Source organism: Chaetodon trifascialis, chromosome 3 (assembly GCF_039877785.1).
Source record: "Chaetodon trifascialis isolate fChaTrf1 chromosome 3, fChaTrf1.hap1, whole genome shotgun sequence".
Lineage (NCBI taxonomy): Eukaryota > Metazoa > Chordata > Actinopteri > Chaetodontiformes > Chaetodontidae > Chaetodon > Chaetodon trifascialis.
Genome location: NC_092058.1, coordinates 7,208,504 through 7,223,900, shown reverse-complemented (window position 1 = coordinate 7,223,900; position 15,397 = coordinate 7,208,504). Strand labels below are relative to the sequence as shown.

The 15,397-nt window shown below is 45.0% G+C and overlaps 1 protein-coding gene across 1 annotated transcript; it reads left to right on the top strand.

The window, feature by feature from the left end:
* Positions 1 to 155: 155 nt before the first annotated feature.
* On the top strand, positions 156 to 15,111 carry lrig2 (leucine-rich repeats and immunoglobulin-like domains 2). The gene is made up of 18 exons (XM_070958967.1): positions 156 to 836; positions 2,016 to 2,090; positions 2,513 to 2,647; positions 2,890 to 3,033; positions 3,269 to 3,412; positions 3,689 to 3,832; positions 4,143 to 4,286; positions 5,860 to 5,940; positions 6,285 to 6,356; positions 6,545 to 6,613; positions 7,399 to 7,562; positions 7,792 to 8,103; positions 8,303 to 8,584; positions 9,051 to 9,491; positions 9,673 to 9,825; positions 10,725 to 10,865; positions 11,177 to 11,446; positions 12,154 to 15,111. The coding sequence occupies exons 1-18, from the start codon at positions 649 to 651 to the stop codon at positions 12,384 to 12,386; spliced, it is 3,192 nt and encodes a 1,063-aa protein (XP_070815068.1). The 5' UTR covers positions 156 to 648; the 3' UTR covers positions 12,387 to 15,111.
* Positions 15,112 to 15,397: the final 286 nt, after the last annotated feature.

Genomic DNA, 15,397 nt, shown 5'->3' with positions numbered 1-15,397 from the left:
TGAAACTTTTTTTGTGTGTGTACAGTAGAGGCAACCACAACAACATATTGCATTGAGATCCAATCAAATCGGCGCAAATGTTTGACAAGCTTAAGCACGGACCAATAGAATCACTGTAAGTATGCTGGAAAGGGGTGGGATGTGGGATATCCTATGTCATCAACCCCAGGCGCTTTGTTGTTCTTTCTGGATGCAGAAGACGGAGAAAATTATCGTCAATGCGTTGTAAACAGTCGGGATGAGCAAGGATAATATTTCGTTTGGTTCAGTATAATCAAAAGCCAGCCAAGTTCGGAGCTAAACCGATGTCGTCGGGCGAAAAGCGGTGCATTTGTGGGGCCAGTTCACCACAGCAGTGAGCTAGCATTAGCCGCTACGGGAGGGTGTCCAGATTGGAGCGGAAGGAATTCCAGGCACTGGGAAGAAGGGAAGAAATCTCTGCTGGGATGCCTCACGCAAGTTGGAAAAAAGCTGTATTTTACAGTTCTGCCTCGGATTATGGCACTGTGAACATGAAGTATGTGTCCGCTTGACTGCTGTGGAAGTGCAGGAACAGTCTTATGGTGATTTTCTAACTGTTTACTTCAACGTGCCAGTTTAGCGAGTTAGCCACGTAGCTACGTAGCCTTCAGTAGGAAGTCATTTAAAATGGCGGAAGGTTGGCCCGTTCCTTCGGCCCTTGTCTTCATGCTGTTGAGTGTGAGTGCCCGGGCTCTCGGCTCTTGTCCTGTTCCCTGCTCGTGTTCCCAAGGACAAGATGAGGTCCTCATTCTGGACTGCAACAGGAAAAGGTTGTCGACGGCTCCCATGGACCCACCAGAGGAGACAACCCAAGTGTAAGTACACAACCGGATGGACGCAAATGAGCTGAAGTTCGTCCTGAGCTGAATCCACAGCACTGATTTGCTCTCGGCCAAGAGATGCACCATAACAGACCGAGAAACCTCCTTTAGATGTGTTTTAGCCACTTGACCCTCACTTGATGAGCTTGTATTTGTGTTTTGGACATAGACTATATCCGTATTTTCGTTGTTTTCATTGTGAAGACATCTGTGGACAAGTTAAAAAGAAGCACATCCAAAGTGATGTATCCGAACTGGAGCTGCAACGAACAATCTGTTAGTTGTTGACTATGAAATTAATTGGCAACTATTTTAATAATTGAATAATCGGTTTGAGGTTTTTTGTTTGTTTGTTTTTTAAAGAATAAAGGCCAAATTCTCTAATTTCATCTTCTTGCATGTGACTATTTCCTCCTTCTCCACTCCTCTATGGCAGTAAATGGACATTTGGGGATGTCATCTTGGGCTTTGGGAAACACTGATTGCCATTTTTCACCATTTTTGGACATTTTATAGACCAAACAGCTTGTCAGTTAATTGAGGAAGTGGTCAATGGTTTAAATGAATTGTCAGGTGCAGCCCTAATCCAGCCACTGTAGAAAATGTGACCAAATTATAATCCAATATTTACACAAACTTCCCAGTTTTTCAGGTGCACCTCACTAAAACCAGTGCAGCCTTGTACATGCAGTAAATCCAACCGTCACGGATGTTGTAATGTCCAGTTTTCATTGAACCAGGTCTAGAGAGGCTCACGCTTACAGTCACTTTGGAGATTGTGGTTTGTGTTGCTGTAATTTTTAATCTGTTCTTTCAAATGTTTAGTGATATTAATGCAATACAGAATAATAGAAACAGCCAGTTCAACAACATCCAAAGTTCAAGTTAATCCTCACTTCTCTAAAACAGTTAAAAGAACATTATGAACTTCATGATGGGAGCGTTTGCTGCTTTGCCGTTGTATTCAATGATGTTAGCTTTAGCCAGGCGTGCCTAATAAACTGGCAACTAAATGGAAATTTCAAGCTGTTGTGAACTTGTTAAACTGCTCAGAATTTCTCATATGTTTAGGAGAGAGTTGTAGCGTCCGTGATGATTTTCTGTCACTCCACGGCAGATTTTCTCTGCCTCCTTCTTGATGTGATGCTAATGTTCTGTTGAATTTCGTTTCAGCACCATGAATCACAATGAGCTGACTGTTCTTCCCTTTCTTGGAGATGTTTCCTCAAATATCACCTCGCTGTCATTGTAAGTATAGAATCCCCTTCAGCTTTTCTTCCCCCTCCTGTCGCCGCTCAAACAAATCCTTGAATATCTTAATGTAGAACTATGCCTCATTTAAGTTAAGACAGACGTTTTCTGTCTGTACTGTTTTCTGCTTTGATCAGCCGCCCTCAGGTGATGAATCTGAGCGCATGTCATTTGGCGTGATGTGTGCTCTCACCTGCTTTTCCCAAAGAAAATAATAACTGTGAACAAATCTTTCCGAAATAAAAAAAAACCCCATAAATTTAAAACCATTCTGGAAGAATCATTTCCAAACTTTTGATGCCTTACTGTGTCTTCTATACCGACACCAAAGCGTTGGTGAGTTACTGTTCGGTTCGTCTGAACAATCAGATTGAATATGACTTGGAAAACTAACACTTGATCATTTCTTTATGATTCAGAGTCCACAATCGGATCACGGAGCTGTTGATGCATCAGCTGCAGCCGTACGTTTCCTTGGAGACCCTGGACCTGACCTCCAACTCCATCTCTGAGCTCAAAGTCGGATCCTTCCCCTCCATGCAGCTGAAGTATCTGTAAGCAAAGGCTGCTTATTTCAGTCATCATTTAACCTCTTTTTCACAGCCAGAGAGGATTGGGACAGATTTTCTGCCTCAGAATACAGGCTGAATGTAAAATAAAGTAAAACTAGAGAGCACTAAGAGATCACATACACCTGCCAGTGCTGCACAATGCTGCACTAATGCAAGTATAATTAGAGAGCAAACATTATTCTTCTTGATTTCGGCTCTAATGCTTCTGCTCTTTTCTCTCGTAGGAATTTGAGTAATAACAAGATCAGCGTCCTCGAGCCCGGCTGCTTTGAAAACATCTCCAGCACCCTGCTGGTGCTGAAGCTGAACAGGAACAGATTAGCCGTGCTGCCATCCAAAGTCTTCAGACTTCCACAGCTTCAGTTCCTGTGAGTATCGTATGCAAGCACAAGAAGTCGTTAGTCAAAAACTGTTTTAACGGTTGATAGTTGGCAGACAAATCTGTGGATTTAATTTCTGTTGTATCATCTCTGACTTAAGTAGTTGGCTGAATTTAGCGTCAGTCCAACTGAAAAATGTTCCAGTGGCCCTGCTGCAGTTTTTTTTATGTGTGTATGAATGTATTCGGTTGAAGAAAAATAACACAGCTTGCTCTCACTGCAGTGAAATGAAGCGCAACAAGATCAAGATAGTGGACAGCCTGACGTTCAAAGGGATGGAGTCACTGAGGTCACTGAAGATGCAGAGGAACGGCATCACTAAGCTCATGGATGGAGCCTTTTTTGGGCTCAACAACATCGAAGAACTGTGAGGAAACACTTCAGACTCTCCTTTTAGCACCCAACATTGCAAACAGTGTAAAACCCTTTAAAATAGTTATAAATCTGTCTGTAAATGCACAGAGGAAGGAGAGACTTGGTGGGGAAAACACTAAAACAGCAAAAACCCTCATAACTTATTCTGTATTTTTCCAAAACAAACTTCTGGTCATGTTTGTAGCCACATTCACTCGAGCAGATTTGTAATAAAAGTAAACCAATTTATGTTGTTTTTGTTAATTTTGTTGTCCCATCTGTGTCTCAGAGAGCTGGAGCACAATAACCTAACTGAGGTCAACAAAGGTTGGCTGTATGGCCTGCGCATGCTGCGTGTCCTGCGGGTCAGCCAGAATGCTGTCGGCATCATCCGACCAGATGCCTGGGAGTTTTGCCAAAAGCTGGAGGAGCTGTGAGTGTGTTCGCTGCATCGCTAAAATCCTGAGAGTCCTCACTTTCTTTCATCAGCCCCTGGCTCTGAAATTCATTCTGTGTGCTCAGACGAGTTATTGTTATCTTGCTGCAGTACTGTTGGGTGTCTGAAGCTAATTCACTGCTATCTTCCCTCCGGCGGATGTGCTGTATACGTTTTTAACACTTCTGAAAATGTCTCATTTTGGAGTATCATCCCTGAATGCAGAGTTACACAAACATACCAGACTGCTGTTAATATGGAAATGATTTGAACTGATCTTTATCATATACGCGGTTGCTGTGTGCAGAGACTTGTCCTTCAATCATCTGACGAGGCTCGAGGAGACGGCGTTCGTGGGATTGGGTCTCCTGGAGAGCCTGAACCTGGGGGAGAACTCCATCAGCCATTTGGGAGAGGGGGTATTCAGCGGCCTGGCGAGCCTGCGCACCCTGTAAGTATTGCATCTTAAATAAATCTGTCAAAAATCTGTGTTACGCTCTTTATCTAAGAAGCGTAATGAAGCTTAGCATGCAAGATATAACCAGGCTTTGACTTGTTCTTGGCTCCGTGCACGCTCATGAAGGCCGCTAACTACAGTAGGTCTGATTGTTTCGCTGTTCGTGTGTAGTTCTTGTCTTGTCTTGAATATATTTCCCGAGTAATCTTAAGTGGCTTAGAGGAATAACAGTGGAAAAGGCCAGTATTTTGAGTCTGCATCCTCTTACATAGTCTTTGTTGCATTCTCATCCTGCTTGTCAATAGTCATCTGCTTAGTCTAACATCCAACCACCCAATGTGTAATTGCCGTAGAATCCTGTTCTCTTGGTTTTGTGTCCTCTGGCCTGACATTTCCTATGATCTCAAATGAGTAGGAACATGAAATAGAGTTTTTAAAGCATTATCAGCATGTGAAATGACAGATTCCTAAATTAAATATTCGAGATGCAGCCGCCCATGTGCACCATGTGCTGTACACAGGGTTGCTGTGATGTTGTGTGGGGGAGAGAGCGGAGTGGTCTCCACGCTGTAGCTGAGCCAGAGGGCAAGAGATCAAGTTTGACCGAGTCCTTTGTCCGTGTGGGTAGAGCAAGACGACTCCTCCTCTGGGATTTGAGTTTGTTTGCTCTTTGATACTTTGTCAAGCAGGGATAAAATAATATCAGCATGCATTATGCTCAACATTTCAGTGTCTGCTGGGCGTAGCAGCAAATAACGCAGCAGCTCCGGTTTTGTCAAGAAGAGAAATTGGGACGTGCTTTCTTGGGTGTTGAATGCCATTAAATATTGCGCGCTGCTCGGTTCATCAAGTTAATAGGAGTTATATGTTACAGTAATGTGCTGCTGCATTTATACGCCCCATTTCAGTGTCAGATGATACATTACGTGGTTCAAATATGGTAAAGGTCTGCTGCTTTTGCCCGTTTCCAAATCCGTGTGCCTGCAGGATATTACGTGAGAGTTCGAAATCCTATTAACACCACCACAAAAGAAAATACTGTGTACCTACGATTCAGCCTGACTGAGCAAGCATGTCTTCTTCATCTGTGAGGTGAGACATGTTGAGACACTATATTCTGCTTAAGCCACTGAGCTGTAAGCAGAGAGGGGTCATATTTGAGAGCTTGACCATCCTGGGAGCTTTCATGGGAGAGGGGAATTGGAGAGCGCTGAGGTTCTTTCAGAGGTGGCCAGGCATGAGGAAAGAGAAACAAAAGAGCCCCTGACCCATCCTGTAAACACAAGGCCTCTCTCTGGGTTTCCAGCAGACCCATGAACTGTCCCAGCGCTCAACAGAGCCAATTAATTTCCCCTCATCAGAACCGGAGGGAAGCGAACTGTGACACGCCGTGGAAGCGCGCTGTCTCAGAGCGTTAGTGTCCTAACCGAGAGCCTCTGCCGCTGACAGCCGCAGCGGAGATAACGTGCCCTCTCTGTGGTCTTTAAAAACAAAAACACGTGCAGGAAGAGTCTACGGCCTCTGCAGAAAGTGTTTAATATCTGAAATATGACTCCTTGTTTTTCAGAGATATCCGCAATAATGAAATCTCCTGGGCCATTGAAGACTCCATCGGTGTGTTTGATGGAATGAAGAAGCTGAACACACTGTGAGGACACTCAGATTGTACACACATACGTACAGATAGATGGGAATAGAGGCAGATTATGATTTAATATGTAATGCATGTTTGGAAAATGTGTTGCATGTAGACAAATATAGCAGGTGCATGTCAAATTCTGTATCAGTGTTGCAGAGATGTGACTGTAAAGCTTTATTGACTCAGGTTTATGATGCTGTGAAATTGCTCCTCAGGTTTGCATTGAAAGGCTGGTCAAATGTCTTAATTTAGCCTTAATGAAAAGCCGCTGACACGCCGGCTCCAGTGCGCTATAAAATGTTACCCAGCAGCAGGTCTTACAGCCCATCCATTGAAATCTTTTTATTTTACAGAATCCTTCAGCGGAACAAAATCAAATCAATCACGAAGAAAGCGTTCGATGGCCTGGAGGACCTGGAGCACCTGTGAGTAAATCCACAGCTCTACCGGCGTCTCAGAAGGACCTGACGTTATTGTGGAATGATTAAAGATAGCAGGAGGCTTTTATTACCACTGTGCTGCCGCTGTTGTCTTATGCTTGTGAAATGGGGATGCCATTTGGATCAAATCGCATCATAGGTGTGTCTGATTCATATTTCTGTCCCCTCTGCAGGGACCTCAGCAAGAACGGCATCATGTCGATACACCCCGAGGCGCTGTCCCACACGAAGCTCAAAGTGTTGTGAGTAGACACAGATTGAACCTTACAGCACATTTGGAAGGCAGCTTTTCCCTGTGTTAATATTGTTTCTCCATCTGACTTATTGTTATTGCTTTCATTAAAATGTAATTAGAATGATTAAGTAATGGTGTAATTAAAGGAGAGTATAGAGTCGTATGAGGAAGGTGATAACGGTTAAAGACCGTGGAAATGTTAAGTCTCCCGGCCTTTTTTTAGGAGTGTCTCTCGAGCAGTGGCTAACGAAATGCCCCAGCAGCTGCTCGGCTCAGAAAGTCGACCACAACAGTAGTCGTATCCTGTTATTAATTAGTCTGCTGCTTTAATAGAATATAGCACTATTTGCTTGATGAGCGGTTAAAGTGGTTTTGCCTGATAACTCAGCTGTAGCAGCACAAAGGCAACACCCTTGTAATTAAGATTTATTTTAGGATAAAACATATTGAAACATGGTTCTGCAGATGTTGTTAGCCATGAATCAATTTTCCTGTCTCGGGATAATTTAAGATGTAATTCAGGTCCTGCGGTCGGTTGGCTCTTTGACGTCTCTTGCTGGCTGGTTTGAAAAGTGGTCATGCCTTTAAGATAATGAAGCGACTCCTGTGGACATGCAGAACTTTATCATTCGCAGTGGTTCTGTGTCACTGATTGTTTACGTTAACATAAATATGTTGAAAATCACTTTCTGAATTGTTCACAGACAAATCTGGGAAATCCCAAACTCATGCTCTCATCCTTTTATCTCTCCAGTTTCAACTAATCGTCCTCCGTCACCTTTCTGTTTTCAGTATCCTGAACACGAGCAGCCTGCTGTGTGACTGCCACATGCAGTGGCTGGGGCCTTGGCTCACGGACAGCCAGTTCCAGCCGTCCGTCTCCGCTATCTGCGCTCATCCTGCCGGCCTTCTTGGTCGCAGCGTCCTGTCCATCAGCCCGGAGGAGTTTGTTTGCGGTCAGTCCCATTCTCTCTGTTCCCAGTTCGATTCGTTTCAAGTGAGCACAGTAGAAAATCATCTGGGAAAGGGCATTCTGGGATGTTTTGAAATGTAACGTGAATGATGGAAGTGGAGCAGTTTAGGAAATCCTGTTGTTTGGTCCTAATAGATATAAGCTGACCACCATATTGCCTTTCCTGATGTAAAAGCTTGAGTGTCACACCTTCTCTCCCTGCTCCTCCACAGACGATTTCCCCAAGCCTCATATCACCACCCACCCAGAGACGTCTGTGGCACTGCGGGGAAACAACGTGACTCTGAGCTGCGTGGCGTCCAGCAGCAGCGATTCGCCAATGAGCACGGCTTGGCGGAAGGACGGGGAGGTGCTGTATGATGCAGAGGTGCAAAACTATGCCCGGTACCAGGAGGGAGAGCTGATCTACACCACCGTGCTTCACCTGCTCAACGTCAACTTCACCGACGAGGGCCGATACCAGTGCGTGGTGTCCAATCACTTCGGCTCCAACTATTCCAACAGGGCCAAGCTCACTGTCAACGGTGAGGATGTTTGTCAGCGAGCGTGATTGATGGAGCTTGCCAATATTACTAAACACTGATAGATTGTGTCCTTACTTGGTGGATAATGTGGTAAATTTTAGAAAACAGAACCCTTGAGACCGCTCTTTGAGCTCTGACCTTTGTCCCATACATTCTCTTCTTCCGCGTCCCACCCTTGACTTTCTGTCCCATCTTTCAGAGCTGCCGTCCTTTCTAAAGACTCCCATGGATCTGACGATCCGGACTGGGACGATGGCCAGGCTGGAGTGTGCTGCCGAGGGCCATCCATCACCCCAAATTGCTTGGCAGAAGGACGGAGGCACTGACTTCCCCGCCGCCCGCGAGCGCAGGATGCACGTGATGCCAGATGACGACATCTTCTTCATCGCCAACGTGAAGACCGAAGACATGGGGGTGTACAGCTGCACGGCTCAAAACGCAGCTGGCAGCCTGTCTGCAAACGCCACTCTCACCGTCCTGGGTGAGTCACCCACCTGATTAACGGAGCGTATTACTGATGTTTCACTACTGGGTCATTTCAGCTGAGTCACTCTGCTGAAATTGGCCGCTCATTTAAGGCTGTCACTCATTACACATTGTTGTTTTTGTGTTTCCTCCTCAGTAATTTTAACTAATGATGATGGAAATGCAAACCTTATTATAGCATGGCCACGGAGAATACTTAAATCTGGCTTGATGGAGCACCTCTGACACAACTGTTCAATTCCGCCTCTTAATGACCGTGCCTCTGGGATATTATTTAACGTATGCGCTGGAATATAATCAATAACTTGGTCAAAGTTTGCCATCAAAGCTGAAACATTAGTACTAAAAAAACGTTGCTATAAAAATAACAAACAGGACCTCAAACACATCCGTTGTTACAATTTGACACAAACGCTGCGGGGATATTAAATGAAAAATCGATGACTCTTCTCCTCCTCCAGAAACTCCATCCTTCATGCGACCGCTGGAAGACCGAACGGTGGCCCGCGGTGAAACCGCCGTGCTTCAGTGTATCGCTGGAGGCAGCCCCGCCCCTCGTCTCAACTGGACCAAAGACGACGGCCCCCTGGTTCTCACCGAGCGCCACTTCTTTGCCGCAGCCAACCAGCTCCTCATCATAGTTGATGCCGGCCCTGCCGACGCTGGGAAATACACCTGCATCATGTCTAATACTCTGGGAACAGAGCGCGGCCACATTTACCTGAGCGTGTCGCCCTCGCCAAACTGTGACACCGGCACGGGATACGACCAGGACGGCTGGACCACCGTGGGCATCGTGGTGATTGTGGTGGTGTGTTGTGTGGTTGGAACCTCGCTGGTGTGGGTCATTGTCATCTATCACATGCGCAGGAAGAGTGAGGACTACAGCATCACCAACACAGGTCAGCAGTTTAGACATCTGTGATATAGAATAAGCCTGCCTTTCATTTGAAGCTTGGCTCAATAGATATGGCTGTTGGAAAAGCATGAAATGTGACTATGGGGAGGGCACTTTGTTGTGAGGAGGAGGCTGATTCACTGAACTCGATACCGTATAACAAAATGTGTCTCTGTCTGTTCCAGATGAGATGAATTTGCCGGCAGACATCCCCAGCTACCTGTCCTCTCAGGGTACTTTGTCAGAGCCGCAGGAAGGCTACAGTAACTCTGAGGCTGGCAGCCACCAGCAGCTCATGCCTCCTCTCTCAAATGGATATGTTCATAAGGGCACAGACGGTGAGTAATCTTCCTTTTAGGTTCGTCTCAGCGCCATGCACGATGTTATTTTTGCTTTTTTGTTTTCTCGTCATCAGGAATAATCAGTCTGCTTCGATTTGTCACGATGACAAGGAAATGATGTCATGATCTTGATAGAACGAGTGAGGGTGAAAGATCATCTCTGCTGTGATCACTGACAGCACTGGTGCCTCTGTAATTTGACCCTTTGAACTCTGAAGTAGAAATAGTCCACCGTCGCCGACACTAGTATTTTTGCTGATTCTGGTGTCAAGCTGCGTATGCTCATAAATGATAACGGCCGATATGCCACGCATGTCACCATGTTTTGCACTGCTCATAATCTAATGCTATGTAACATTATCACATGCATACAAAAGGGTGACACTTAGCTTTCTACTGCAAAAAGATTGAATGTTCTACCTGTTATGGTTTTTATTTTAGATGGATTTAAACGGGATTATGGAAACCGACGTGTGCTGTGCCTTGTCTTCTTAGTTTAGTTAATAATTTAACAATTGGCACTGATGGTGTATCTGTAATGGTCAATAATTTATTAGTTCACTTTGTAGTGACTTTTGATTAGACATAAAGTCCAATAGACAGACTTATATCTGCTTATTATGGATCATATTTCTGCATTATATCTCTGAGTTTTCACCTCGTGGTTTCTGTTGTGTCAGCATTGATCAAAAGAAAACACAGTTTGTCATGTCAGCATCGCAGAGATCAAAAGGATCACACAAAGACACACACAGTAGCACCTCTCGCCCGCCTGGAAAAACAGATGAAAACATTTCTTTAAATAAATGTCGTTAATAAAATACAGCCTCTCAGATGTGCTTTGCAGGACACTCCAGCCGAAACGAGACACTGACTAATTATCGCGTATGTCCCAGGTGTGTGTTATGGAGACACAGGCAGCGAGGTGGAAACTGAGGGGAATGGCCTGCTGCACTGCAGGGTCGGCTCTCTGTTCAATGGCCGCAGCAGCTTCCACCCTGGAGAGCCCCGCGAGGGACTGGCTGGACTCCCCACAGGTTAGTGTCCTCTGCACACAGGCGCTTAGGTGGTGTTATCCATTTGGAAAGGAGTTTTTGAAACCATATCTCTGTGCCTTTCACTGGGCCGTTCAGCTCGTCTTATAAATATTAAGGTGTATTAAGGTTAAAGGTCTTTTTTATACATATTACATATACATGTATATGCAGGTGATTATGTACTTGAGAGGTCTTTTCTGAGCTACTGTCAGCACACTCACCCTGACTGAGTCTCCAGATGAAACCCAGGTCAGGAACAGGCAAACATAAGGACAGTAACACTTATGGAGAAGGTTATTGCGTCTGTCCAGGTGGTGCAGGTCCGCTGGTCATCTGCTCCGACTGCTACGACAATGCCAACATCTACTCCCGCACGCGAGAGTACTGCCCATACGCCTATCTGGGGGAGGACGACCCGCTGGACAAGACTCTTCCAGGCCTGAAGGAGAGCTTCAGCGAGCATGCCCAGCACGAGGACCCGGCTCTGGAGAGCCTCATTAGCAACCAGGACTCGTCCATTTTTCTCACCTCGCATGATAAAAGGTTGAGCAGCCACACTCCCCCCGAGCACTACGCGAATGGTGAGACATTCCAGTTTTTACCTTTTTTTTTGTCTGGTTGGAAACTGTCATGTCCTGCCTGCTGAGGTGTTTTGGTAACACATTGGATTTTCAGCATCCTGCAGCTGCTGAAAAAGAATAACAAGGATTCTGTAAATGTTTTTCTCTCTTTTGGCTGTTAGAAATCTTGCAGATGCTCAGGCAAATTTGCTCTTAGGTTACCTTTTTATACAGGGTATTCGAGGTCATTGATTTACTGACGCCAGTATTTCACAGATGAGAGATTTCCCAGTGAACTGGTAAACTCGCATTATTGTATTTATTAGAGGTATTGATCTTTCAGTTGTGATCTGTTTAGATGCATAGAGGCTTGTTATGACAGTTGTTCAGGTGGTCGGAGGGCTTGCAGGCTACAGCCAACGTTATGTTCCCTGCTGAGATTAGATGGGAAACAATGGTGGTTTATGAATAATCAGAACATCTAGAGCTGCAATTAATTATTATTTTTTTATTCCTTAAACTGTCAAACAATGAAAAATACTGATCACAAGTCCAGAATCTAACAGTATTCATGGATATAAAAGAGTGAAAAGCTGCAAATCCTCACATATGGGAAGCATTTTGCTTGAGGCATTACTTGAACTGAGCGTGTGCTGTAGAAATATGTGGTGTGGAATCAGTCGTATAGTGCGTCAGCGTCTAAGTGTTGTGTCGCACTGTCTTTGCAGAGTCTCTCAGCAGGTCCTTCTGGGGAGAGGGGGAAGACCCATCCTCGAAACCCCAACCAGGCGCGTCCCAGCACCCAGTGACTGTACACAGGACACCTCCTCTGGCCTCCGCTGCTGACGGGGCAGAGGATCAGAGTGAAGCAGAGGTGGACTGCTTTCCCAGCCAATGCACACAGGACCACAGAAGTGCCTCTAATAGGACTAACCCTCAGGAGCACCCTGCTCCCACATAGGTCCTTCCACTCCACCCACGTTCTGCCTCTGATTCCTCCTTGCTGCACCCCCTCCCCTTCACCCACTACCTCCAAAGAGACTCCTCACATTCTGCCAAAGATGCTCTCTTGTACGTTTACATTCCCCTTCCACTCAAGAGGACATGCTAACGTTCTCCGCTGCGGAGAGACTGCTGTGTCGGGCTGGAGAAATGGGCTGGTGATTAAAGTGACCTTCTCCTTGACACCTCCACCCCTGCGGGACCCCCTTCTCCCACACCCTCCACTCCTCCTTGCTCTCTCTGTAGAGAAAGCTATGAATGTATGCTTTAAAGAGCCACGTCGGATGCTGCCACGGGAGAATGCCGGGACGCGCTCGAGTCTTCGCGATCTCTCTCCTCCGTCCCTGCTGCTGTGGGGCTGAATTTTGTCTCATCGCTCCTGGTGGAGACACCTGTTGGGGCAGCCTGTGTGACTTTGGTAGAAATTACAAACCACCTGTTCCTAAGTGGAGAAAAGAGGGGTTTAAACAGGGCACAGTTCAAGCCCCTGACCAGCAGTGTGTGGTTGTTAATATAGGAAAGAAGACTGAAAACATTCGTCCCCGCAGGCATCCCGACTGACTCTAAACTATGCTATCTGGTATCCTGTTATGCAAATCCCAGAGACAGTGACACCAAAATGTGGTGTATATTATGAATATATATGAATATATCCTATATCATCTTTATCTGATCTTGATTTTGTCAATTGTTTATTCCTTCATTTCCTGTCTTCGAAACGTTGAGCAGTCTGGGGAGAAAGCGTACAGGTTTTTTTTGCACATGTGACAATCATGGTTTTGCTGACTGTTTTTCCAATGGTTGTCGACCCGATGGCCTTTTTAACAAGCATTCTCAGTGACCTCCATCAAGGTGGCGTTATGGGTTATATGTACAGTATGCACTGAGTTGTTTTCCCTTTTCTCACATCTCGCAGGCACTTAATTTAAAGGTGGTAAACTTTATTATGCAGTGTGCATGCCGTTTCTACGTACTGAGGATTCATCATCAGCTTCGCCAGCCTTCCGTAGCTATTGATTAAGCCGAGGTTTTCACTTGGGACTGTGAAAAATGAGAATGTATTGTATTATTTTATACGTGTGTGTACATAAGGATAGTAATCTATTAAATTCCATGTCCTGCTCGCCCATTTACGGAGAGGTTTGAGACGAACGCTGCAGTAACTTTAAGCTTATTGTCCCTGACGTTTTTACCTGTTGGTTCAGGTAACAAGACGCGTGTCCTTGGGAAAGGGGCGTCGTTTTCCTCATCCACTCAAAGGCCGTAATCAAACAGCTGCCAGCTCCAGCAAACTGTACGGTCTGAAACTGTCAGCTATGAAATTGCTTTGAGGTTTTGAAAGTGAAAGTGCCCCCTCGTGTAAAGAAATGTGCTTGTTTCATCAGGTTAGTGTCCTTAAAAAATCCTCTGAATTGTTGCACTTGTTGCTCGGATGCGATTGGCTTTGTTTTGTGACTCTCCGAAAACTCCCATTTGCTCACTGTATTTAGCAAGTTACACTCAGTTGCCTGTTTATTAGGTACACTCAGCTGAAAGCGATGCAGTCCAATACAACAGTCGTGCAATAACTCCTGCCTTCATGAAGGTTGCAATGTTTTTTTGTTGTTGTTGTTTGAGAGAGGACTTGATTCAACTCGTTTTGGAGGGTGTAGCTTTTGGTGCTGTTAAACTGTATTGTGTTATACTGACAGACGCACCTCTCTGCATTAGACTGCATTAGCTTTAGCCAGGTGAGCGTGTCTCACATTCATTCTCCGTGGATATGTTTGACGACATGTTTGGAAGTTTATTTTTCTCGTTGTCACTTCCGTTACGCTGATAATCAGCGCTGCCGCATTTCTTTTTGACCGTGAAAGGATTTCACGTTCTTTCCTCCCTCTTTTGTCACGTGCACTGAGTGTTCGAGGGAGAGTTCAGACACTAAAAATCAATAATGCTGACAGGTCTGCAGTGAAAATGTGAGGCTTTGTTGTCGATGTGATGTCACAAAGCGTCGGTACAGATTGTTTCTTCCTATCAGTAATTCAAAATGATGTATGTGTTAAGCAGCAGCAGATATCGGTGCACCTCCACCTCCTCAGCGGTACGTGCAGGTACGAACTGCCTGTCAGTCACCTCGTTTTCACATTTCGTTAATCGCCTTTGATTGCCAGATCAGCACATTCCAAGCCTTTCCCCCTGAACTGGATCGTTTCCAAGTGCAGCCTAAAACCAACACGACTGTCCTGACTTCCTCTGCGCTTTGACACACTCCTTGCTTCACTGGAAGCAGATTTTTCTTGTTTGTTGATGTTTTGTGATTGTTGGCCAAGGTGAGTTTCATGCCCCTTTTTTTGAGCAATTGAGAAATTTAACTTGCAGTGATAAGTCATCGTAATGGAGCCACATGTCGGGGGGCTTCATCGATTCGCTGTCCGATATTTCCTGCCGACACAGTGAGACGTAATGTGCATTTGTATTGTTTTACTCTCCCAACGTCCTTTATGACTTTATACCAAAGTTTAGCAGTAACTGCTCTGGCAATATCCAATGCTGCTTTTTTTTTTTTTTTTGTATTGTTGAAGTTTTGCATTTTGTTTTCAATAGTATTTTTGGACCTTGTTTGCCTGTACATTCTGTAAAGCATGTCTAAAGAGCCTTTTTGTTACGTAGCCATTACTCAAACATTAAACATGAATTCTGATAATTTGGTTTGAAATTAATGTCTCCGTTAACACTTCTGTTAGCTGGAAATAGATCATTTTTGTCACCAAAGTGGCATATTTGAAGTGTTTGGCTCGTCCAGAACCCAAAGGTGTTGAATTAATGATGAACTATAACCGAGGAAGGCAGGAAATGCTCACATTTTTTAGGCAAGAACAAGCAGATGTTTGGCATCGTACTTGTAAGATGACAAATCTTTATCACAATGATTTATCAAGTATGTTTCAGATTTCTGTCTTTACTGATTGTTGGAGGGCCTGAAGAAAA